Source organism: Myodes glareolus, chromosome 5 (assembly GCF_982192425.1).
Source record: "Myodes glareolus chromosome 5, mMyoGla1.1, whole genome shotgun sequence".
In the NCBI taxonomy this organism is placed as follows: Eukaryota; Metazoa; Chordata; class Mammalia; order Rodentia; family Cricetidae; genus Myodes; species Myodes glareolus.
This window is the reverse complement of record NC_142030.1, coordinates 30,415,747-30,442,135: the sequence shown is the minus strand read 5'-3', so window position 1 is coordinate 30,442,135 and position 26,389 is coordinate 30,415,747. Positions and strand designations below refer to the sequence as shown.

The 26,389-nt window shown below is 41.4% G+C and overlaps 2 protein-coding genes and 1 long non-coding RNA gene across 4 annotated transcripts in view; 2 read left to right on the top strand and 1 right to left on the bottom strand.

Moving 5' to 3' along the window:
- The window catches only part of Dnah12 (dynein axonemal heavy chain 12), a 162,664-nt gene extending 143,284 nt beyond the window's left edge, over nt 1-19,380 (top strand). Inside the window, 9 exon segments of the mRNA XM_087906207.1 lie at nt 2,267-2,404; nt 4,582-4,815; nt 5,935-6,123; nt 7,449-7,552; nt 10,719-10,923; nt 13,486-13,623; nt 14,516-14,607; nt 16,443-16,510; nt 18,483-19,380. Coding sequence (XP_087762333.1) covers nt 2,267-2,404; nt 4,582-4,815; nt 5,935-6,123; nt 7,449-7,552; nt 10,719-10,923; nt 13,486-13,623; nt 14,516-14,607; nt 16,443-16,510; nt 18,483-18,673 — 1,359 coding nt within the window. The 3' untranslated portion in view covers nt 18,674-19,380.
- The window catches only part of LOC148122049 (uncharacterized), a 35,960-nt gene extending 13,648 nt beyond the window's left edge, over nt 1-22,312 (bottom strand). Inside the window, exons 1-3 of one of the 2 annotated variants that reach the window (XR_015737864.1) lie at nt 22,102-22,312; nt 21,149-21,199; nt 7,402-7,491 (exon numbers count right to left, since the gene is read on the bottom strand). This is a non-coding gene — a long non-coding RNA (uncharacterized LOC148122049). The remainder of the gene's footprint in view (nt 1-7,401; nt 7,492-21,148; nt 21,200-22,101) is intronic. The other variant, XR_015737865.1, reaches the window with a different exon arrangement.
- A 3,382-nt stretch (nt 22,313-25,694) lies between these two features.
- Asb14 (ankyrin repeat and SOCS box containing 14) overlaps nt 25,695-26,389 on the top strand; it is a 30,233-nt gene continuing 29,538 nt past the window's right edge. Inside the window, exon 1 of the mRNA XM_085687798.2 lies at nt 25,695-25,855. Within this exon, the coding sequence (XP_085543924.2) occupies nt 25,734-25,855 (122 nt within the window). The 5' untranslated portion in view covers nt 25,695-25,733. The remainder of the gene's footprint in view (nt 25,856-26,389) is intronic.

The window sequence follows — 26,389 nt, the reverse complement described above, 5'->3', positions numbered from 1 at the left end:
AGGGGATCTGACACCCTCACACAGAGATACATGCATTCAAAACACCAATACACGTAAAATAAAAATAGATTATATATATATTTTTTTAAAAAAAGAAAGAATTCCTGTTACCTAAGTTAGAAAGGCAGACATTAAGAAAACAAACAAGAGACTGCTCAGTCACCCACCTAGGTGTCTCACAACCACCTGTAACACCAACTCCAGGGGTCCAAAGCCCTTTTCTGGCCTCCATGGGCAGTGCATGCACATGGTACACATTCAGGGAATCAGACACATACTTTTTAGATAAAATAAAAAAAATTTAAATCTTTTTTAAAAACTAATAATAGAGCTTCCATGCGACACACGCGGGTCTTTATTCAGAGGACCCTAAGTCAACACACCACAGAGACTCCTGCACACATATCTTTTGCAGCACTACTCCCAGTAGCCAGGTTGTGGAGCTTTGCTATACAGACACAATGGACTTCTTCAGTCATAACAAAGAATGAAGTTGTATCATTTGCAGGAAAATGGATGCAGGAGATATAAACATATTAAGTGGCCGAGTCAAAAATATTTTTTCTTATTTTAATGGTTTTCTCTGTTTTGCATAATAAATCATGTATGTGTGTGACATGAAAGTAGAAGCAAAACTATCTAGGGAGGATAATGGGAAAGAAAAGAATATAGAGGTATGGAGGAAATGCGCTCAATGTACAATATATACTTGCGTGAAGATGTCCTCATGTATGACATGCCATGACAATGGATATATGCAATGAAATTTTAAAAATAAGTAGTAAACCCAAACCAGGCAATGAATGAGCTATGAAAGCACACAGACAGTTACCAGAAGTTGTAGTACACATGGCCAGTTAACACATGGAGAACACATGTAGTTACCAGAAGATGTAGTACACATGGCCAGTTAACACATGGAGAACACATGTAGTTACCAGAAGATGTAGTACACATGGCCAATTAACACATGGAGAACACATGTAGTTACCAGAAGATGTAGTACACATGGCCAGTTAACACATGGAGAACACATGTAGTTACCAGAAGATGTAGTACACATGGCCTGTTAACACATGGAGAACTTTCCAGCATCTTAGCCACCGGGGAAATGCAAATTAAAGACACAGAAATTTTACCTCATCCCACCCAGAAAGCTTATCTAAAAGACAGGAATACTGGCAAGGATGTAGATAAAAGAAAACCCTTTTCCACACTGTTTGTGGAAATGTAAGTTGGTTCAGCCCCTGCAGAGTTAGTATGAAGATTCCTCAAACAACTAAGGCTAGAGCTACCCCACTTTTGGATATCTCTTCATTCAGGTTACTGCTGCTGTGATGAAACACCATGACCGAAAGTAAGTGGGGGAAGAAAGGGTTTATTTGGCTCACACCTCCACATTAGATATAGTCCATCATGGAAGGAAGGCAGAACAGGAATTCAAACAAGGCAGGAACCTGAAGGCAAGGAATGATGTAGAGTCAATGGAGGCTATACACTTATACCACCATGCCTGGTTCGCATCTTAATAATAAAGAAACTGGGAAGTGAGACTTAGTCCTAGCCAATCCAGACTCTTGGGCAGGAAGATCGCTGGAGCCCAGGAGACTAGCCTGGGCAGCAGAACAAGACTTCAAAACAAATAGGAAGGGAAGGAGGGACAGAAACAATTTATACCACTTTATCACAGTAAGGATTGACTTAGAGCTATGTTTGAGGTGTTCTAATTTGAAATACATGCCGTCAGTATACTTGCAATCTACTTTGGGAGACTAAAGAGATGGATGAGCATCCGTATTAGACACCAGAAGACGTCACGGAGGGGGTCAATGACGAATGCTTTTATTGGTGTTCTCCAAATGAAAAATGATAAAGTTGAGAATTATATATTGGATTTATTCATATTCTCTTCTTTAGTCATTCTTTTGCAATTATAGTCTCAAGCACATGCCCACAAATCTACAATAATACTGAGTGCTGAGCTTAGAGAGAGCTATGGATGGCAGGTTTCATTAACCAACACTTTAATAAAATAGTGATAATTTGTATTTTAGTAACATTTAATATTATGGTTTGCTTAGCTTTGGATAGCTGAGCTAAGTACAACATGAATGCTTTTGTAGAAAGTATGATACATGCCTTTTTAAAATCAAAGTTGGCCCTGGCATCTGATCACAGAACTCTGAAGTGAAAGAGCGTCTGCTTTTCTACTTTTACTGATGAAAATCTAATCTGATTTCCCTTTTGTGCAATTTTTGCATTAAAGGCGTGGGAGAAGTTGCTTTTCGGAGTTTGCTTTTTTCATGCCCTTGTTCAAGAGAGGAAGAAATTCGGTCCTCTGGGTTGGAATATTCCGTACGGATTTAATGAGTCAGACCTGCGCATCAGTATCCGGCAACTGCAGGTGAGAGGAGCACAGAATGAGCATTGGTGAAGGAGCACTGCTTAGCAGTTCCTAGGCCACACTTAATGGTATTTATTCAGGCTTTATAATAAAAATAACAGATTAGTTTTATAGAAATTACTGATGCTTGGTTGGAGATGTAGCTCAGTAGTAGGTACTTGCCCAGTATACACGAGGCCCAAGTTTGGGCCCCAGCACTGAATGAGAAAAAAATAATTAAAATAAATTATTAGTATCTTATCAAGTCTTTTAAAAATAATGACTCAGAAGCCTTAAACACAAATAAGTCTTTCATTTGAAAATCCTTATAGCTGCTGAAATGGGTGCTTATGAATTAAATGTTAAATGACTATGATTTGAGCATTGGTTTTGAAACTAGTAGTAGATACAGAGAATATTTTGCTTCAAACATTTGCCATACAACCTATAAGCAACTGAGAACTCGATTATCTGCCAGGCCTCAGGTCTGATGACCTCAACCTTCCCAGAAATTCATAGAAATTCATAAAAATTCTCTGAAATTCATAGACATCCACTAGATCCGTATTTCACACCTAGTGGGGGGACATCCCCGCCTGGTCACAGTGGCAGGGTACCTCTCTCCAAAGGACGTAGCAGAAACTGGCAGCTAAGTGGTTAAACAACAGGGAGAGAGTTGTCTCCGTTTCCTGCCTACGGTACAAATTTAACATTCAGTTCCCTAGGGGTCTCCTCCAGTTTGAGGGGACCCAGTTTAACATACATGTATCCTCCCCCAAAGAGGAGGCGGGGAAACTTTTCATCCAGCACATAATTCATTTCCTCAAAGGATAACACTGCCTCTTCCTCAGTCCCTCTCAGATCTCTTAGCAATTCTCTTCCTCTTGAAAACAGGAAAGTCTCAAAAAAGACTAAGCCCTTATTTTGATTGGACTCTGGAAAACTTAAAAAATATATTCTCAAACATGCACCATTTCTTCTATAATTCCGAGACAGACAAAACTGTCTCAGCAAGTAACATATTGCAGCGCGCACACACTTCCTCTGTATGTTGGGCAAAGCATAGGATCTAGAAGCAGAAGAAATAAACTTAAGTCTTCTCATCCCTTCACATTTTCCTAACTGTTTCATGTTCTGCAGGTTTAATGGCAGATGTATAAGACAATGTGAAAGCCATGCAAATCATAGCTTTACTATTATTGCTCTGATTATAAGGAAACTTCTGTATTGAACCCATGTCACCATGTGAACAAGGACCCAGCACTAAGACTTAAAATTACTTTGTTTTTATCTCATTGTGAAAGGTGCCCTAAAACAGGCACAGGATTTCAGTATTGGCCTTGTTGGTATCTGGAACTATGGGCAGCCATCCTGTGCATGAAGAGCGTCCCATACCTCTCCCCAAGAAGTGCCAACAGCACCTCACCCCCACCACAATTATGATTTACCGATCTCTGGGCATTGCTGAGTCCCCTCGCAGATAAAAATGGACCCAGTTCATACCAAGAAGGCTTAATAACATTCATTTTTAAAAGCTTTAGCAATTTCCATGTCACTTATTTAAATTGAATATTTTTCTCACTTAAAAAAGCATTATGAAGACTGGAGAGATGGTTCAGTGGTTAGTAGCACATGCTACTCTTGCAGAGGACCTGAGTTCAGTTCCTGCACCCATACTGGGGAGTTCACAGCACCTGTAACTTCAGCTGACCCAATGTCAGTCTGGTTTTGGGGGATCCTATATTCCCATGTGCTCATACTACATACATACACACACATGCACATGATCACATGTGATTTTTAATTTTTTTTTCAAGAAAATGGCATTCTGAGGGCGAGAGAATGACCCACTGGGAAAGAGCACTTGATCTGTCTGAGCCTCTGACTCAGAGTCACCAGCACCTACCTATGTGTATGTCCCATAACCCCAGCATTGGGAGTCTGAGACAGGCTAAGCCCCAGAGCTTACTGGCCAATTAGCCGAGCCCAAAGAAAGCAAGCTTTCAGTTCACTGAAGCTGTGTTTCAGCAGTAAAGCAAAGAGGTAGAGAAGGACACTCAGTATCCTGATCTGGGCTATAGTAGTAATTCTTTCCACTCCCTTTCTACATAGGCAGAGAGAGGAAAGAGAATACCATTTTAAAATAGAAATGAAGTAAAAGAATTTAAAGTTGTTTTTCACTTCTGTCTTTGCCTCAGCTGTTTATAAATGAATATGACACGATCCCATTCGAAGCTATCACGTACCTGACTGGGGAATGCAACTACGGAGGGAGAGTCACGGACGACTGGGACAGACGCCTCCTGCTAACCATGCTGTCCGACTTCTACAACCCGCAGGTCATTGAGAACCCTCACTACAAGTTTTCTCCCAGCGGGAACTATTTTGTGCCTCCCAAAGGCACTTACGAGGACTACATTGAATTCATTAAGGTAAATGGTCTGAAAAGAGGGTAAGATGAGTGAGTGTGTGTGTGTGAAAGAGAGAGAATGTGCGTGTGTGAGGGAGAGAGAGACAGAGACAGAAGAGAGAGAGAAGAGAGAAGAGAGAAGGGGGAGAAAGTGTGTGTCTGTGTGAGAGAGAGAATGTGTGTGAGAGAAAAAGTGTGTGTGAGAGGGAAAGTGTGAGTGTGTGTGAGAGAACGTATATGTCTATGTGTGAGAAAGAGAATGTGTGTGTGTGCGTGTGTGTAATGGAGAAAAAGTGTGTGTGAGAGAGAAAAAGTGTCTGCGTGTATATGTGCGTGTGTGTGTGTGTGTGTGTGTGTGAGAGAGAGAGAGAGAGAAAGAGAGAGAAGGGGAGAAAGTGTGTGTCTGTGTGTGAGAAAGAATGTGTGTGTGTAAAGGAGAGAAAGTGTGCATGAGAGAGAAAAAGTGTGTGTGTGTGTGTTTTAATTGAATGATGAGTTATACCCTCTAATAAACAAGTTTAGACAAGCAATATTCTAATGAACTTTCAGACTCGTTTTGTTGAGGTAATTCTGAACATCAGGAAACCTGAAGCTCGGGGTACTTGATGTTGAGTTAATTCTTAACCCCTTGTTGTTTGTACATCTGTCTTATGAATTAATGCTTTGTAGTAGGAAAGGAAACAACACTTTCCTCTGCCCTTGTGGTGCTCTCTGGATGAAAGGCAGCTCACGGGAAAAGTAGTATATCATTTGTGTTCATGTTAATATTTCATGTATACAGGAGTTTCGGTGAAAGGACTGAAAACCAAAAGAAGCAATTTACTTTGGGGTTTAGAAGGCCATTTAAATATGGTGATAACACAGGGGAAACGCCTTGCACCTGAAGGGGCAATAAATTGTGAGAAAGTGCTTAGGAAACACATGAGGGAAGCTAATGGAAGATACAGTTATCTAAGTAAAATCTGCAGGTTCACCCCAGTACATCTAGTAAGAACCCGCCTCTTGGCACAAAACAAACACCCTGCGGTTAGGCAGATTAGGGCCTATCTTGGGCCTTTAGCTCAAAATAATGGCTATGCAAAGGTGGCATATCCTGATCCACAGTGAACATATGATGCACGCTTAATCTGTTTTCCAATAGAAACTCCCATTTACTCAAGAACCTGAGATATTCGGATTACATGAAAATGTTGACATCTCCAAAGATCTTCAACAAACAAAAGTCCTTTTTGAGTCCTTGCTCCTCACCCAGGGAGGCTCCAAACAGACAGGCTCCTCAGGAAGTACCGACCAGATCCTGTTAGAAATCACTGAAGATATCCTGGAGCAGGTAATACTTAGTTTAAAATATGATGCTCATGCTGTGATAAAAATTTCAGTTGCACTGGAAACTCCATGAAGCTGGACTATGACTTTTAACAACATGCTTTACTTCTTGAATGTTTGTTCCAAGTCTACTAGGTGGAGAACAGCTTCGGCTGGGAAAGATTTGAGGACAGTAAGGAGAACGTTAACATGAAGTAGTTTGTAAAATGCCTCCTACGTGGTCAACTTCTTAGTAACTATAGTTGTGGGTGAACTAATGTACACAGGATTTATTTTTATTTCTAAATAAAAAGTTTAAAAGACTTTTTTTAAAAAATGGAATGTTCTGAACTTGCTGGTTCAAGGTGAACATGGTGTTTTATCTGTACCTTAGGAGGTGATATCAGTGCTTAGCCTGCAGCTGTCAATCCCTTTCCGCGGGATAGCCCCACGCACTAATGCTCGCTGAAGTGGAATGGTACTCTGCTGCCATCTTTGTCCAGACTAAGGAAAATTTGAACAGACTGCGATTCTCAGCAGCAATTTTTATAGTTCTCTTCCCAATGTAACCACTGTAAAGATGCACATACTTCGGTGACAGACACCCTGGCGTGGCAGAATCCGGCCCCTATTCCACTACAGGACTCCCACATAATCCTGGCTATGGTCATTAAAGCAGGGAGGGAAGTGGCACTCTGTGCCACCATAATAGAGGCCAACAGTCCTGGTCACCAGGATGCTGATTGTGCAATACGCCTCCCTTCAAACCTGCCTCTATGGTTCACCTCTGTGGGGAAAGACTGTTGGCTTCGTGAATGCTGACTCCAGTAAGGCTTTCAAAAGAAGATTTGAGATGTATTTGGGGGAGCGCTGAGGTTCTTGGGACAGAAAGGGTAGCCTAACTCTCAGTTCAAGCATTCCCTAATTGGGGAACTCCCTGACCACTTCAGGGGTATGAACTCCAGTGTCTGAGGACTTTCCACATTCCAAAGACCTCCCCATCTCCTCACCTCAAGTGTCTGTGAATATTGCATAGGAATCACATACTAAGTGGCTTTCTCCCTATGCCCTAGAACATTTCTGCATTTACGAGATTAACTATTTGATAGGAGAGTGATAATTGATTACACACAAACATAAAACAGTTATGAAGTTGTAAATACATGTTATCCAAGGAAAATAAGACTCAATTTGCAAAAAGAAACCCCATGGATTTTCAGAACTATGATGTCTTATCTGTAAAGTGAAAATAACGATTACCTATATGTTAACTGTTATTGATCTTAGAGCGAATGAAACTTACTGTCTATTCTGAGAGTAACTCGTGGCTTTCAACATCTGTTCTCTCAGCTCCCGAACGACTTTGACATCGAAGCAGCACTGCAGCGCTACCCTGTGAGGTATGAAGAGAGCATGAACACCGTGTTGGTGCAGGAGATGGAGCGCTTCAACAAGTAAGTACATCCCTGGGCCTCAGGAGGCAGCCGGCCAAGACTGGAAGAGTGATTGACTGGTATTGAAGTAAAAATCTTAAGACATTAAATTTTACTTATTTTAAGTAGCATAGCCTTTTGCCCCAGGAGAGAATCTTTTATAATGTAAAAATGATGATAAAAAGAGATCTGCTCTTATTGATTAGTCATTAATGAAATAACTTCTCATCTGTTACATTACTGTTCTCTTCACAAAGTAAAGATGGGACTGGAGAGACGACTCGATGGTTATGGGCACTTGCTGCTTTCCCAGTTCCTGGTCGTCTGGGCAGGCAGCTCCCAACCTCCTGGAACTCCAGCTCCATGGTCCCCTCTGGACTCCTCTGGCAACTGTTCATATTTGCTCAGAGCTGTACGCTGATGCCTAAACATATACATCACTTTAAATTTTAAATTAAAGACAGAGTGAGCCTGGATTAGATCTACCTAATCCCCTTTCTCCCAGTTTCTGCTGCTGCCATGTGCTTCCTCTCTTTATGTTTAAGTTCTGTAGCCCAGGTTAGCCATCAGTAACCTTAGACTTGCCCTTGTTTATGTGTTGATTGGTTTTGAGACAAAGTATAGCCTAAGCTGGCCTCCAACTTGCTATGTAACTCAAGCTGGCCTTGAACCACTAAAGCTGCAGCTTCCACTTCTGCAGATGCTGCTGGATTACAGGAGTGCACGACTGTGTCTGACTCCCTTTTCTTACTGATGCTGGCTAGGTATCCCATGATAAACAAATTATTTGCTCTGACTTTTATGAACTTTTTGTAATTCAGTAGTGGATCATGAAAGTGAAAATTGTTTTGTTTGAGTTTTCTGTAATATTTATGTTTATTTTGTTTTCTGGTCTTATTGATATATTAAAGTAAGCTATATTAAAATACCATATTGCTCTATTTAACTCTGGATTTTTGGGGGGTGTAGTTTGTTTATTTGCTTGGCTCTTTATTTTGTGGTGCTAAAGACTAAAACCTAGGGCCTCATATGTTCTAGGCAGATGTACTACAACTGAGTAGCATCTCCAACCATAATTCAGTATTTCTTATACAAATACTATGATTATATATACATATGTGCATATATAAATACATATATATAATAGTTTTCACCAAAATGGTTCATAAATTGAAAGAAATCCTTATAAAAATTAAAATTTCCTGTGTCATAGCTGTAGGAAAAAAATTTAGAATCTTATAATTCATAAAGAATCAGAAAGTATCTCAACTATCTAATGCAGTTATAAGCAAAGAGAACAAAGCCGGAGCATCACACGATCTAAACTCAAAGAATACTATCAAATGGTGTAACTGAAGCAGCTTTAGCCACTGGAACAGAATAGAGAGCCCAGAAAACAGACGACACACATTTGTAATCAATTGATCAATGACAGCCGTGCCAGTGACAGCACGGAGGAGCTACAGTCTCAGCATCAGTGGCGCTGGGCAAATGCATGTGTAGGGCAAAAGAATAAAATCAGACCTTGTATCATACCACATATAAAACTAACTCCAAATAGAGAAAGATTTGACACAAGCCCTGAGAGTGCTGTGGGCATGTGTTTCAACAACAGACCGCACGCCAGACACACGCAGGGTGCTGAGTTCGGTCACCAAACACACAGGCCTGCGACTATAAAACTGGTGAGAGGAAGCATGGGGGAAACTGGGAGCTTCAGTCTGGATAGCAATCTTTTTTTCATTAAAATCTGACCCTCAAAGGCAAAGACAGACAAATGAATTACCTCAAAATACAGAGATTCTCTGTATCAAAGGAAGCAATCATGGGATGAGAGATTTACAAAATATGTAAGGAATTCCCACAACTTCCAGAAATGAAACAAATATTCTGATTAATCGATGGGCAAGAGACTGGAACACACATTCTAACACAAGATCTCCAAAGGCCAGGTATCAGGAGACAGGCTAAAACCGTCCTAAGAGCCATCCCTCACTCTCATGAAAATAGCCAGTAGAAAATAAACTGGTGTATTCATTATGTGAGCACGGAGGGGCCTCTAAAAAGAATATCATATGACCCAGAAGTATCATTTTTGAGTATTTACCCAAAAATTTTCAATCAATAGTCAAAAAGATGTTTTATTCCTATGTTTACTACACTGTTGTTCACAATAACATTGTTACAGAATCAACTTGTATTCATGAAAACATAAAGGGAATGTGTTACACCATACAGTGAACAGGATCTACCCCTCCAAAGGAAGGAATTGTGGCATTCGGCACAGCAGTGATGGGACCAAAGAACATTTGCTAAGTGAAATAAGCCAGACCTAGGAAGACAAATACTGCATCTTCTTGTGTTTGTGCACAACAACTAATCTTCTATGACAAAGTGTGCAACTGTAGTTACCAGAGCCTGGGAGATGGGAGAGCTGAGAGACTACCGGTAGTCAAGGTGTGCAAAGTCTCAGCTAGACAGAAGGGAAAAGCTTGATTTGTCAGAACAGTCACACAACATGCATAATACAGATAATAATTTTATACATTACATTTTAATATCATAAAAGTGCAAATATCCAATGTTCTATGACATAAAATATGAAATATTTAAAATGATGTGTTAATGAAGTTAACATGATTTTCCAATTGTATTAAAAATTATAATAGCACCTTTATTCCATAAATACACAATTATATTTATCAGCATATAATTTTTAAAGTTATCTAGGTCCTCAGCAATAATAGCTAAAAAGTATTTGATATTATTTGATATCAATATCAAATAATAATAAATTGATATGCTATGCTACTGGTTTATTCTATATTTCAAAATAGTATGCCACCTGTGGTGGTGTACACCTTTAATCCAGCACTGAGGAAACAGAGGCAGGGGGATCTCTGTGAGTTTAAGGCCAGTCTGGTCTACATAGCTAATTCTGGGTCATCCGGAGCTACATAATAAGACCCTGTTTCAAAAAAGAAAAAGTGAGAAATGGCTAAAATGAAAAATGTCCATTCAAATGGCACCTGCAGCTACCTCACACACTACCTACCAAGTGGGCACAGCCATGCACCAGGAAATACTCCCGTAAGACTGTGACTGCTTCCAGCTGTCTTTCCTAGCCAATGATATGTGAGTATTTACTGCCAAGTATATGTGGATGACACCGTTTCTTTCACTGCAGCTTAATTAGGACGATACGTAACACTTTGCGGGACCTGAAGAAGGCTATCAAAGGTGTGGTCGTGATGGACTCTGCCTTGGAAGCGCTTTCAAGCAGCTTGCTTATTGGGAAGGTTCCAGAAATATGGGCGGAAAGGTCTTACCCAAGTCTGAAGCCCCTTGGAAGTTACATTACAGATTTCCTAGCTCGGCTACATTTTTTACAGGTAAAATATTGAGAGAGAGAGAGAGAGAGAGAGAGAGAGAGAGAGGTAGATAGGTAGATAAATGATAGATAGATGATAGATGATAGATAGATAGATAGATAGATAGATAGATAGTAGATAGATAGATGATAGATAGATATGTAGATAGATATGTAGATAGGTAGATAAATGATGGATGCATAATAGATAATATTATACTTAAAATATGTATTATTCAAATAAAAGATATTCATTCAAATAGTGTCAAAATTACCACATAACCCAATATATAGTTGTCACTGTTGAATAGGGAGATATTAGCAATCAGCTGGGTCATTTTAAGGTTGAATGGAATGTGATTAGTAGTTTCCTGGTTTATCTGACCAAAATGTATGAAAATATAAAATGTATATATAAAATGCATGTTTTGAAGTACTGAGTAGAAAATGGAAATTTTACTTTAGTCAAACTCAAGTTACATTTATATTTATAAAAGTTTTAAGCTTGAGATTCCCAAACACGACTGTTGTCCTGTGATTCTAATATTCAGAAGTCTCAAAAAGCTCAAGGCTCAGACTTATCGACATTTGTCCTTCGTCTTAAAAATCAGAGCTTTTTTCCCTACCTTATCTCAAAAGAAAAAAGGGAGAGGAGCTCTTTGACTCCCTCCTCCCCCGGCCGCACATGCATGTATACGCACACAAAGACGTTCAGAGTTCTTTGACTCCCCCTTCCCCAGCCGCACATGCATGTATACGCACACAAAGACGTTCAGAGTTCTTTGACTCCCCCTCCCCTGGCCGCACATGCATGTATACGCACACAAAGACGTTCAGAGTGCAGGAAAGTAAAAGACAAGAAACTGGGGCTGGAAAGATGGCTCAGAGGTTAAGGGCACTGGTGGCTCTTCCAGAGGTCCTGAGTTCAATTCCCAGTAACCACATGGTGGCTCACAACCATCTGTAATGAGATCTGGCACCCCCTTCTGACCTGCAGCTGTACATGCAGACAGAACACTGTATACATAATAAATAAATCTTAAAAAAAAAAAAGATTAAAAAAAAAAAGACAAGAAACTGGTTTCGTCCTCAGTCCTCTGCTTTCTCGTCTGACGGTTTACATTTACAGGAAGGTAGAGTGTGCGGAAAATTGCCGGGATACTCTGAGAGCAGGGTAGAGCTTGAATCTAGAGCTTCAGCAAGTGTTTCTGCATCTTTGACTTACGTTGTATCACTTGCCACCGTGACTGGGCGTGTGATTGGCCGGACGTTATTCACGTGCTCCCCTTGAGGACTAAGTAGAATTCTGTCACCAGAAAGGCTCCAGCTGAGCATGCAGGCAGAGGGAAGGAAGGGCAATAGTACCTTCTCAGAGCAGGAAAGAAAATGCGCTCATTTAGCACAGACAGGACCACCTTGCAGTCCGGCTAAGAGTGAAGACGTCCTGAAAGTAAAGGACACACTTGAAAATACACCCCGGCTCCAGGTCGAAAGGGATCTTGAGGAGGACACTAGGAGGTCTGGTTTTACTCTGGTGGACAACTGAAGAATTATGCAAGGTGATAAATCTGGTCCAAACTATGCATGGTCAGTGTAGCATGAATCCTAATTGGTATTCATAATAAAAGCCTGGAGTCAGATACAGGGGTTAATGCAGAAAGATCAGAGAGACAGAGAAGCCAACCTCTAGAGAGTTCTTACCTCTACCAGTGCTCAGACCAAAAGCGTGATCCAGTCTCTACAAATTCTCAGACCGCAGCCGTCTCTACTAATCCTCAGACTACCTTGAGCTCCTGTCTCCTCCCTCCTTATATTCCTCTCTCTGCCCAGACATATCACTCCTGTCTCCACCTCCCTAGTGCTGGAATTAAAGACACGTGATCCCAAGCGTTGTGATCAATTTTGTGTGAGCTCTGTTTCTCTTTTAGACAGATTCAATCTTGTGTAGCCCAGGTGGCCTTTAACTTACAGAGATTCTGCCTCTGTCTCTCAAGTGCTGGGATTAAAGCTGTGTTCCACCACTGCCTGGCCTCTAAGGCTGACTAACGGCTTTACTCTGCACTCTGATCTTCAGGCAAGGTTTATTTGTTAGATTACAAACAAAACACCTCTACAGGTCTGATGTGTTTCAACGACATGATTCAGACACTGGGTAGACAGGAGCAAGAGGACCGTGCACACTAGAGCAGAAAGAAGACTGAGAATCCCTGATCCGGAATAGGCAGTGCACATGCAAACAAGGGGATTATCAGGGCTCGAGATCTGGAAAAGCGCCAGTTATAGTGAGTTATAGTGTTAGTTAAGGGTTGACATTTCTAAAGATGGTGGCTTTTCATTGCACTCAACAGTATAATGAATACTCACAACTACAGTTGACCTTTTGCACATTTGACTTTTTCAAGTTAAATTTAATCAAATTAATGCTAAAACCATTTTTGAATTTCCAAGAAGAATAACTAGAAAGAAAAAAGGAGGGGAGAGGGAGCGATTGATGTTAGGGAGACAGGTGAAATCAGAGTCAGGGATCGTATATGCAGTGGCGCTTTTGTGAAAACAGACCTAACGTATCTTGTTTCCTTTATAGGAATGGTACAACTTGGGAAAACCCAATGTGTTTTGGATCTCTGGTTTCTTTTTCACCCAAGCTTTTTTAACTGGAGCGATGCAGAATTATGCCAGAAAATATACCATCCCGATTGATTTACTAGGCTACGAATTTGAGGTACAAAAGGTTACTCTTTAACTCAACAGTACGATTTTAAATCAATCATATGTTTAAGCAAGAAGAATTTGCAAAATTTATATATTATGGTCCAATATAAACAAATTATTTTTCTATTCCTTATGTTTTGTAAAGTATGTAATTCTTGTCTTAACTATATTTAGAACTTTTGTAATGTCAATATCTGATACAAATAACCCAGTATTGTTTTTATGTTAACAAAATTAATGTGATAAAATGCTTCAAAATATCTATACAAGGCTGAGTAGATAGCTCAGTCAGTAAAATGCTTACCACACAAGCGTGGGAACCTGAATTCTACCCCTAGAACCCATGTAAAACTGCTGGCCAGGCCAGACAGTGATAGCACACCCCTGTAATCCCAGCACTTGGGAGGCAGAGGCAGGGGGATCTCTGTGAGTTTGAGGACAGCCTGGTCTACAAAACAAGTTCCAGGACAGCCAGAGCTGTTTCACAGAGAAACCCTGTCTTAAAAAAAAAAAAAAAAAAAGAAAAGAAAAAGAAAAAAAAAAGGAAAAACCTGCTGGCCAGATGACATGCATTTGTAACCCCAGTGCTAGAGGGGGGGACAGGTAGATACCTGGAACTCACTGGCCAACAAATCAAGGTCGATGGTTCCTGAAGAATAACACCTGTGGCTGACCTCTGCCTCACACTCGTTCACAAGCATGTTCATACACCCCATGCACACACACACACACACACACACACACACACACACACACACACACATAGAGCAACTATATAATACTGTATATTTTTAGATAATATACCGGTGTTTTTCTTGCTATGCCTGACTGCTGAGCCAGAGTTCTCCCCGTGAGATGAAGGCATGTGATGAAGAACACTGACAATGTGGGTCTCTCCTCAGGTGATCTCTTCCCATGACTCTGACACTGCACCAGAAGATGGCGTTTATATTCACGGGTTATATCTTGATGGCGCACGCTGGGATGGGACCAGGTTAGTACTTTAAATGCAAACCCTTTACCACCATAGATTAATCATAGATATGATAGGGGATCTCCTGTCTTTTTCCAAACCAAAGGATCTCTTTTCTGAGAAGTAGCCTGGTATCAGAATTCTTACACAAGGCAAGTCATTATTCAGGCTGGGACAGTTGATGGGTGATTATTTTTAGCTCCTAACAGTTTTAGCTAATATTTTAGTGGTCTCATTAGTACAAAAGTTAGCTGAAATTATTTCCCTGCTTCTATTTGATAACCGCTCCCTTCCATCTTGCAATGTGTAGGACTGAATCAATTTTAAACAACTGACAGTTTAAGAAAGCTTCCATTTAGTGATTGAAAATCTTCTGCTTACATTTGATTGTGTGTCTGTGTGTGAATATGTATGTATAAGTGTGTGTGTCTATGTGTATGTGTGTATGAGTGTGTATATATGTGTGTGTCTGTGTGTCTCTGTGAATATGCATGTATAAGTATGTGTGTGTCTATGTCTGTGTGTATCTGTGTATGTCTATGTGTCTGTGTGTCAATATGTATGTATAAGTTTGGGTATGTATATGTGTGTGTGTGTGTGTGTGTGTGTATGTGTCTGTATGTGGATGAATGAGTATATGTGTGTCTGTCTGTCTGTCTGTTTGTGTCTCTGTGTGTGTGTAGACAGAGATTCCTAGCTTTGTTCTTTGAAACACAAAGGAAACTATTAAGCTTTTCCCAGCTTAAAATAAGTAAAGATGTGAAGAAAAGGCAGAACATTTCCCTTTGAGCCCTGGCTCTTAACAATTCATTTACCTGCAGATCTATTGTTCAAAGATAGGATTGGACTTTGCTCCCAAGTCTGTGGAAAATGAGGTAGGAAAATCACTGAAGAAGAAGCAATACATTAGTGCTACAGAGATAATTTCAGGACAAAGTTAATGAAGAGGCCCAGTCTACTGCATAGCCTCTGTGGGCTTGTAATCCTATCATAAGGCAATATGCATTCAGTCCAGCTGCAGAAGTCCCCAGTCTATCACAGTCTCTACACTGTTTAAAAGTCCAAAGTCTCCTCTAAGACTCATAACAATCTCTTAACTTTAATAATCCCTTGTAAACTACTGAGTTATATTTCCCACACAACTGTAGTCCAGGCTGGCCTTGAATTCCTTATCCTCCTGCCTCATCCTCTCAAGTATTGTCCTGCTGGTGTGCACCACCATGGCTGGTTTCACCCCTCATCAGTTTATTGCCATTTCTTTTGCCTTCTTAAATTACTTAATTTCCTTCCTATCCCCCTGCCCCAGAAATGTAGCATACTAGAAGAAAACAGGTTCTCTACAGAGGCAGACTTTTTTTTAACTTTATTTTGTATTTGTTTTGTCTTGTTTATCAGAGTCTCACTCTGTACCCAGGAGTGACCTTGAACTCAGTAGCGCCCCTGACTTAGTGGTGCTGAACTTGCACGCCCAGCTCACACTTGGATCTTGACCAACTGGAGGATTATCTAGTCTTTGAGCCTCTGTCTGTGGAGCAGGAATGGAGGTGGTCATTGTGGGGTGCAGTGCTAGCACAGGGTCTGCCTCGTGAGCGATTCTTAGAAACCGGCAGGCGCTGCTGTTTGCTCTCCGCTTTATACTTCACCTTTCCACAGTCTTCAGTGTTTCTCAGCTCACCACTGCCTCATCCTTCTCCCTTCCCCTCCCCCTTTCCACTCTTCCTCTCTTTGTATATAAATCTAATTTTTAAAATATCTTTGGTCCTCTCTCATATTGAAGGCCAGTATCCAAATTGCAGTTTCGTTCTAATAGCAAAATTCAGAAATAACTAATAATATCCATCAATTTCTCTTTGCAGTGGATTGCTTGCTGAACAACATCCCAAACTTTTGTTTGACCTGATGCCCATCATATGGATAAAACCAAGTAAATACGTAACAGAATATGTTAGAGTTTTACAGAGAATAATTATTCCCCTGAATAACTTTTTGCTGAAACCTTTTATGCTTTAATTCATTTGTTATTTATATAAGATGGAATATCTGTGCTGTAAATATTTTGGGGCAGTTATATTATCTTGGGACCATTGCTCTGCTTCTTTATGCTAGTAGCCTACATAAGATAGAGGTTTAAGAGCTGGAGAGATGGCTCAGCAGTAGAGCGCTTGCTGTCCTTCCAGAGGGCAGAAGTTCAGTTCCCAGCCCCCACATCTGCCATCTGGTAACTATAGCCCCAGGGGATCTTGTGGTACCTCCAGCTCCCGGTGATTTGACACTCTGTTCTGGCCTCAGCAGGCACCAGCTCACACATGGCACATACACACAGACACACACACACAGAGTATATAAATTAGAAAATAACCATCTTTTTAAGGTACCATTTTGTTTATTCCATCCTCACACTTCTGTGATGAATCTCACGGTGTGACAGCCCTCTTTCTCCTTCCCACACTTTGGCTGAGTGCCTTTGCTAAGTGTACGTAGTACAAAGGCTTGATGCAGACTGTGCTAGCGCCCAGCATTTTCTGGCTGTAAGAGGCCCATAGGCCTTGGAGCCAACCAGGAGATGGGATAGAGGTCACCTTTACCCCTTAGGGGATGCACTTGCTCTTTCTACCATCATTATTTTTTTCTAAAAGCAAACTAAACAATAACAATGAGACTCATTCATTTTTCTAATTTTTTAAAAATTATTTTTAGTTTCACTCTTTTGAAGTGCTTATGATCAAACCTAGGGCCTCACACTTATTAGACAAGTGTTCTAAAACTGAGTTACACCCCTAGCCCCAGTTTCTTAGCCTTAAATACAGTAGATGAACATATTCACAAATTATCTACAATCTCCACCCAACCTATTGAATATTAATGTGATTCAACTATGCAAGGGTGGCTTTCGTTTAGAAAAACCCTTCTAAGAATTGTACTTCGATTATTTTTTTGAGTTTGGACAAGTTGGTATATTTTACCTATTTAGTAACCTGCTAAAAACAAGCGGGAAATTCAGCTTCGTCTAATTGGCACGTTAAGGCAGGCTGGCAGGTAAAGCCAGCTTCACACCTTCAGGGATACCTTACTTCTTGGCATTTGCTTCATTTGTCATTCCAAATGTCAAGTGCAGTGCTAAGGAGTTGTATTAGAGCTGTAGGCAGTTCCTCCACCACACTCACTATAATTGACTTCTTCCCCATCCTGTCCTTTCCTCCTTCAGCCCACATCCTCCAGAGATTTTTCATGCCTTCCCATAGATCAAAACTGTTTTGTAAGATTTCTTTTTACGGAGCTGAAGAGATAGCTCAGCATTAAGAACACTTGCTTCTCTTCTGGAGGACCCAAGTTGCCTTCCCAGCACCCTTGTCGGATGGCTCACAAGTGCCTGTAACTCCATATCCAGGGGATCCAGTGTCCTCTCTGGACTCTGGAGAGTTGAATTCAGGTTCATATACTCTCATACCCACACAAAAATACACACATGTATACACATAATTATTTTAAAGAGTTTAATTATTAATTGGTTTGTCTGTATATGCTACGTGTGTGCAGGTGCCTGTGGGAGTCAGAAAAGGACATTAGATAGCCTATATCTAGAGTTACAAAAGGTTGTGAGCTGTCAGATGTAGGCTCTGGGTCCTCTGGAACCGCAGCCAGTGCTCTTAACTACTAAGCCTTCTCTCCAGTCCCATAAGCGCAAAACCTCATAATCAACTCTTGATGTCTAGACCTAGACTCATGAAGCGTGTGAAAGTGCTTGCCTTGATATACCGACTGTTAAAACATCTCCATCTTTCAAATATCATACTCTAAATCTTGGCCATTCTACTACAAAGTAAATAACTGTTCTTTTAGAAACAATCGCTGTTTCCTCTTTCTTCAATGGAAATCTCTCTCTTTTCTTTTTCAAGATGAAAAATCTAAGATCGTGAGGTCAAACGCTTATATCTGCCCTCTCTACAAGACCAGCGAACGGAAAGGAACTCTTTCCACTACAGGACATTCCACCAACTTTGTCATTGCAATGCTGCTAAAAACGGACCAGCCCGTCCAGCACTGGATCAAGCGTGGTGTGGCGATGCTCTGTCAGCTGGATAACTAAACCGAACAAATTTAGAAAACATCTGATAACTTTTTAATCTTCGCTTATAAAAACATTCTCAAACTGAGCGTGGCGGCGTCCTTCCTTGTACGGGTCTTTTCTTCCTAGCTGCCTGACACCATTGCGCATGAGCATTTTAAATACTTAAAAGCACCGTGAAGAAAATATTAAGGCAAAGGCCATAATATTTATTATTAAGAAATTATTCCAATATCTCAAAGTACTCTTGTGACTAACAAGGAAGCGAAGGTGGGACTATAAAGCTGGCCGGTGGTCAGTGCCGGTTTCCATGGCTGCAGCAACATTGCATTTCATTTTTCATTGGAAATAGCAAGTGTTCCCTTTATTTTAATTTTTTGTTCTATTTTATTACTAGAATTGTACTATTAGTCTATGCAGTGTAATGTGGAGAGCGAGCGAGAGAGAGAGTTGGGAGGGGCATGCGTGCCACAGTGCCTGTGTTGAGGATCAGAGAATAATTGTGGGGAGTTAGGATCTACTTCCGCCTTGGGATCTAGAAAATAGAGTTCAGGTCATCGGGCTTGCATACTCAGCACCTTTACCCTCCAAGCCATCTTGCTGACTCTGTCTCCCCTTTGTTATTTGTAATACTTAATATTCTTATTACTTAGTGTGCATTGATAATATTAATATACACTATGGATTTATAGATACTTCAACAAAACAAGAATTTAATCAAAATTGCATTTTGTTGTGGGAGTGGGGAGATCACTCAGTTGGTAAAGTGCTTGCCATTCAGGCACGAGAACCTGAGTTCAGTGCCCAGAACCCAAGTACAGAATCTAGATGTGGTAGCTGGAGAGAAGACTCAGCAGTTAAAATATCACAGCGCTCCTGCGGACAAGCTGAGATCAGTTCCCAGCACCCGAGTCAGGTGGCCCCAGGGGATCCAGCACCCTCCCCTTGCCTGTGAAGGCACTGCGCTCATGTGCAGATGCCCACACATAGATGAACACACATACACATCATTTTTGAAATTTTCAAGTTCTTAAAAAGCTGACACCTACAAAGGGCATGAGCCAGCAAGTGTCCCTCGAGCTGCATCCCAGGAACCTGCACAGGTGCAGGAGAGTCTCCCCAGTTTCAGCAACCACTAGTTTTATAATTTTTTTCCTGGTTTTTTGCTGTTTGGATAATATGAATTAAAAGAAGAAATATGAATACCGCATGGAGATTGCCCCAACCAACGAAATCTGAAATATATAGTAAATGCTCTTTTTCCTTTGTTGTTCATTTTGGATGCTGGTGACTTAAGATGAAATTTTATGCCCTTATTTATTCCTAGGATGACGGGAGAATTTGCTTTCTTACATAACTCTCTCTGAAGTGTGCAGTAACAAGTTCCTCAAAATACAATGTTTACCTTCAAAGGAAAAAAAAGAGAGAAGAAGCTGAACATAGTGGCAGGCACTTTGTAATTCCAGGGCTGAGAATGTAGAGACAGGCAGATCCCTGAAACTCACTGTCCAGCCTGCCTAGTTAGCAAACCCTACGTCTCAGTCAAAAGAGATTGTCTCAAAAACAAGAAAATAGCTGGAAAGATGGCCCAGCGGTTGAGAGTGTTTGCTGCTCCTGCAGAGGAACTGGGCTCGGTTCTCAGCCCCACATCAGGTGGCTCACAACTACCTGCAATTCCAGTTCTAGGGGAGCCAACAACCTCTTTTGGCCTCCAAGGGCACCTACACACAGAGGGACACAGACATACATGCAGGTACACACATACACATAAAATAAAAATCTTATAAAAAGATGGATGGTTTCTGAGGAGTAATACCCCTAGGTTGACCTCTGCCTGAACACATGTACACATGTGTGCAATACCTGAACACACACAAAAATTTAAAAATAACTTCTGTAATGTCATCCCTTTCTTGGGGTTCCAAGGGTGCTTAAGGCTACAGTTCTACAGTTCAGGGAACACGCAGGTGTGACCACACAGTGACTCTGTGGAGCAGTTATTCTTTGGTGGTGCTGGGGATTTAACCAGAGGTCTTGTGCATGCTGAGCAAGTCCTCTGCTACTGAGCTATAGCTGCAGCCCACGTTTTTACTTTCTATTTTGAGACAGGGTGCCACTGAGTTGCCCAGGCTAGCTGTGAACTCACTCTGTAGCCCACGCAGGCATTGGGCCTGGAATCTTCCTGCCTTAGCAGCTAGGGTTGCAGGCCAGCGCTAATAGGACCAGGAGTTACGTCACCTCTGATAATGCCATCAGAGCAAAACTGCCGCCTCCTCCTAAGTGAGAAATTCTGGTCTCCAGTGGCAAAATGATTTTTTTTCATGGCCAACCCCCTGAAAATATTTTATATCTGCCAAATTGGATGAAATCTTTTAAATCGGATGAATCTAGCAATGAAGAAAAGAGGTCATGTTTCGAGGCAGCACAAACCCACATGTGAAAAACAAGACTGTCTTATGATCAAGTATTTATAGTAAAGCTATTTATAATGCTCACCAGAGGGGAGTGGAGCTTCAGATGCACCTGCCACAGGAAGCCGGAGACGTTCTGGGGATAAGCAAAAGGTAAAATCAGTCTTTAGAGCCTGTTCTATACTAAAATGGCAATGTTCTTTTCAAACCATGAAGATACGCCTAGTATGCTGGCTTCTTCTCGCTGCTGCTATTTCTAGTCTCTGTGATATGTTTACTCCCATGGTGTGCTCACTTTCACTTTACCACATACAGTAGTATTAGCACGACATACTCTGTGTATACGGAAGATCTTTTGAGTGTTAGAATCACTTAGACGTGTTCTATCTAAAATAAGTTATTTTAATATAGCAAAAATTGCCTGGGCTTTTTTTAAACCCTTTCAAGTTTCATTTAATTATTTATTTACAAGTAGTTTTGTTTTTATTGTTGTTTTACCTTTTTTGCTTTGAATTTTGAAGTTAGCATGTAAATGGGTTTCGTTACGACATTTTCATACACACGTTATACTTTCCTCCTTCCTTTCCCTCGGTTTTGCCCTCCCTGCCTCTCTTGCCGAGCCCCTTCCTTGCCCATACAGTCCCCTTTTGACTTTCATATCATATGCTTTCATCATTCTTCTTTGGTCCCCTTCTCCCTCCTTTAAAACCACATCCTCCTCTGGTCCCTGGCTCCTGTCCTGTAGCGTATGTGTGGCAGAGAGGCGGGGCGATGTGGGGTGTACTCTCTATTGCTCTCCACCCATCTTTAATTTTTCCTTTATTCTTGACATTTTTGTGGGTGCATACAATGAAATATGATCATATATTGTCCCCCAACATGTCATCCTCCCAGCTTCTTGTCCTTTTGTTTTGTGGGATTTTTTTCCTTCTATAGCCCACTAAGTTCATATGTGTGTGGGTGGATGTGGTACCATCCCACAGACCGTGGAAACCCTGTCAGTAATCACACCCCCTTTTAAAAATGATTTTCACCCACCTAGGAGATAGCAACTGACAATGGTTGTGCCATAAGGGATGGGGTCAGAGATCATCTGCTCCATTTATGCCAGCATTTGAAGAGTCTGGTCTTGTACAGGTCTGCAGGTAACCGTGGCTGCTGTGAAGTCTTCAGTGTGACTGAGAGCTAGCCATCAGGGATGCGTATTACTGGTTGGTTTGAGGTTGATTTTTTTTCCTGCATCAAGGTTTTTAGACTCTTCAGCAGATGGGGAGAAGAGCTACAAATGACTTTCAGGCATGATACAGCTGCTGCACACACCAATGCACAGCAGCTGTGGTTATAGCACAGTGCCTACGTAAAATGAAGCCAGTCTAATGCTAGCATGGATGCAGGAGAGGCCCTGCAAGGCCCTGCATCTCACTGAGGAACCATTGACACTTGATAGCTGCTGAACGAGGGAAGGTCACTCTCTGTTGTCTGGGTTTCTGACCTGCCTGGTTCCCGCAGTCGTTAGGTCCTAAAGAAATCACACAGAGGTATATATTCATGGTAAACTGATTGGCCCGTTAGCTCAGGCTTCTTATTAACTCTTATAATATATATTAATCCATTATTCTTTTTTTTTGAAAGTAAATTTTATTAAATTATAAAAGTTTCCATTTACGCCCCTCTTCCCAACACCCTCCCCTCCCCCCACTCCCTCTCCTCCTCCCTCTTCGTCCCTTAGGGCAGTCAGGGTTTCCTGCCCTGTGGGAAGTTCAAGTTCCTCCCCCCTCCCTCCAGGTCCAGGAAGGTGAGTATCCAAACAAACTGGATCCCCAAAATCCAGAATATGCAGAGGAAACAGGTCCCAGTATCATAGTCAATGGCTTTTCAGAAAGACTTCGGGCCAGCCACATTCAGAGAATCCGGCCAAATTCCGAGAATCTGGTTAGATCACGTCCTCGTTCAGTCCCAGTCCAACTGGCCTTGGTAAACTCTCATTAGATTCGTTTCCTTGTATCAGTGGGTGATAGCATCCCTCGCAGTACTGATTTCGTTTTTCATGTTCTTCCTCCTTCTGCTCCTCATTTGGACCTCGGGGGGCTCAGTCCGGTGCTCCAATGTGGGTCTCCGACTTTATCGCCGTCCTTCGCCAGATGAAGGATCTATGGTGATAAGCAAAATATACATCAGTATGGTTATGGGCCACGGCCGATTCAGGCACCCTCTCCTCTGTCCAGAGAACAATCCTTGGACCTGGGATCCCATATATAATCAAGTCTCCTGTAAACCCTAAAATGACTCCCTTAGTTGAAATATATTCTTCCCTGATTCCATATTCATCCTTCCTCCCTCCCCCCCCATCCCAGGCCACTGAGCTTTCCCCATTCCTCCCCTACTCCCTTCTCTCTAACCCTCTCCCCTTCCATCAACCCTCCCACCCCCCTAATCCATTATTCTTATCTATGGTAGCCACATGGCAATCATATCTTCCTTCTTCTGTGATTGGGACAGGACTGGGGAAGAATGGGCTTCCTCCTTCCCAGAATTCTCCTGTTCTCATTGACCCACCTCTACTTCCTGTCTGGTTGTTCCCACCTATACTTTCTGCCTGGCTACTGGCCAATCAGTGTTTATTTAAAACATAATCGACAGAGTATAGACAGTTATCCCATACCAACTCTGGGCAGCACTGATTGAACTCGGGGGGCTTTTGATAGCACTGAACTATCAGTTATTTTGAGTAAAGAAGGGTCACGGCAACATGACCTTTTTGGAGACTGCAGAGATATACTCCACCTTATTTTTTTGGTACCAGGCCTTTCACTAAATCCTGTGCTCACCAATTGTCTGAACTGGCTGACTAGGAAGTTCCAGATATCTACCTATGTGTAACCCTGTCCCCTCAGTGCTAGTCTTAGAAGTCTGTGCTGCTACACCCTCCTTTCCCATGAGTACTGGGATGCAAACTTAGGTCTTCATGTTTGTGTACGAACTGAGTCATCTCCAAAACAGTTTTAATTTGTATTTCCCTAATGGCTAAGGAGGTTGATGTTGAATACTGCTTTAGATATTTACTTGTCATTTTCTTTTGGTTGGTTTTTGTTTACTAAATAGTATCTTTATTTATTCTTTGAAATGTTCATGCATTAATACAAGCCATCTTAATGCCCATCCACTACTACTTCCCTCAAGCTCCTCCTAGACCCTCCCTCTCTGTACTCCCTCCCAGCTTCATGCTCTCTAGTTCAGTGCTATCAAAAGCTACCTGAGTCCAATCAGTGTTGTCCATTTCTGTACACCGGTGTGGGGCATCCCCTGGAGCATGACCAACCTACCAGAAGCCACTTCCTGAAAGAGAGTGACCTTCCCTCGCTCAGCAGCTATCAAGTGTTAATGGCTCCTCAGCGAGATGCAGGGCCTCGCAGGGCCTCTCCTGCATCCATGCTAGCATTAGACTGGCTTCATTTTACGTAGGCACTGTGCTATAACCACAGCTGCTGTGCATTGGTGTGTGCCGCAGCTGTATCATGCCTGAAAGTCATTTGCAGCTCTCCTCCCCATCTGCCAGTTCTTCTATCCTTTCTGCTCCTTCTTCCTCAGTGTGCCTTGAGATAGGGGTGCGGATATGTGAGTCACCCATGGCTGAGCACTCACAGTTACTGACACCCACAGTGAACCCATGCGTGGGTCTCTCTATTACCACTCATCGTAAACAGGAGCTTCTCCAGCAAGGATTAGAGCAGCATAAACTTATGGTATAAACCAGAGAAAGCAGTTTTTGGTAGTGTATCTATTTAGTAAAACAGCCATAGTAGTAGGCTCCCTCCACTGGCCTGTGATCCTCTCAAGCAGCATGACCAGGCAGATGGTACCAAGCATGAAATCCCTCCTGTGGAGCAGGCATCATGGTCAATCAGTAAGCGGTTAGTTCTCATACTACAGGAAACACTCTTCCTAAACATGCTGTTATTGTGGTATGTGGGATCCATACCACAATAAACCTGGGGAAGGCTCTTGGTGTCTTCTCTCCTCCAGAAGCCTGCCCAGCACCTTCTGGTACTATAGCATCTAGTTTACTGGTTTCATTTGAGAATTATCTCTACAGTTCCTTAGCACTCTTATGAGCTAGATCATTTGAGGATTTGGGTACTTATTTTTGCAGTTGTTTGAATATTTTAGATATTAATGTCTGGTGTATAGTTGGCAATGACTTATGATCTAAGTCTCATATGAAGGGAAGATTTTCTTGAATAAGTTTTAAATAAATGTCTATTTACGCCAGGCAATGGTGGTGCACACCTTTAATCCCAGCACTTGGGAGGCAAAGGTAGGCCGATCTCTGTGAGCTGGAGGCCAGCCTGGTCTACAGAGTGAGTTCCAGGACAACTAGGACTGTTACACTGAGAAATCGTGTCTCGAAAAACAAACAAACAAAAAATATCTATTTACAGAAACTTCTCATTTATATTGAATCTATGGCAGTCCAGAAAACTTTTAATTTCATAGGAAAATTTTTAATGAATATTTGTTTTCAAAATGTGCATTTTTCTCCATTTATCAATCCTATCAACTTTCTAGTTTTCTAGATGTCATTCCTATTTTTAAGCAGTTGGAAATCTTTTCACAACTAGAAAAGTATTTTATTTCATTCTGAGTCGAAAGTGAACCTCTCCGAGCCCCACATGGACTACTCCAGCAGTGATGAGGACACAGATGCTGATGTTGACACCCAGCTCATCATTCAGCAGAGCTTGCTGGATATTTACAAGCCAGGAGTAACTCAGCACACATCAGAAGACAAGAGGTAATGTCTGCCTCCTCAGCAATGAGTGTTAAAAAGGATCCAACAGTTGAGACTAGTCATGACCTTAATGCTACTGTGGCAAAACAGAAAGGAAGATTAGACAGAATACAGGGAGTTGTCCTTTGTAAAGATTGATTTATTTATTTTATATATATAGTATTCTGCCTGCATGTACATCTGCACATGTAGATAGAAGTTTCTGTCCCACCCAGTTCCAGACATTCAGTCCCAAATAAACACACAGATGCTTATAATTATAAACTATTTGGTCTATTGCTCAGGCTTATTACTAACTAGCTCTTACAACTTAAATTAAGCCATAATTCTTATCTATGTTTAGCCATGTAGCTTGGTACCTTTTCTCAATAAGGCTTTCTTATCTTGCTTCCTCTGCTTCTGGATGATGACTGCATCTTTCCTCTTCCCAGAATTCTCCTAGTCTGGTTACCCCACCTATACTTCCTGCCTGGTTACTGGCCAATCTGCTAATGTTTTTCATAAACCAATACAAATGACAAATCTTTACAGTGTACA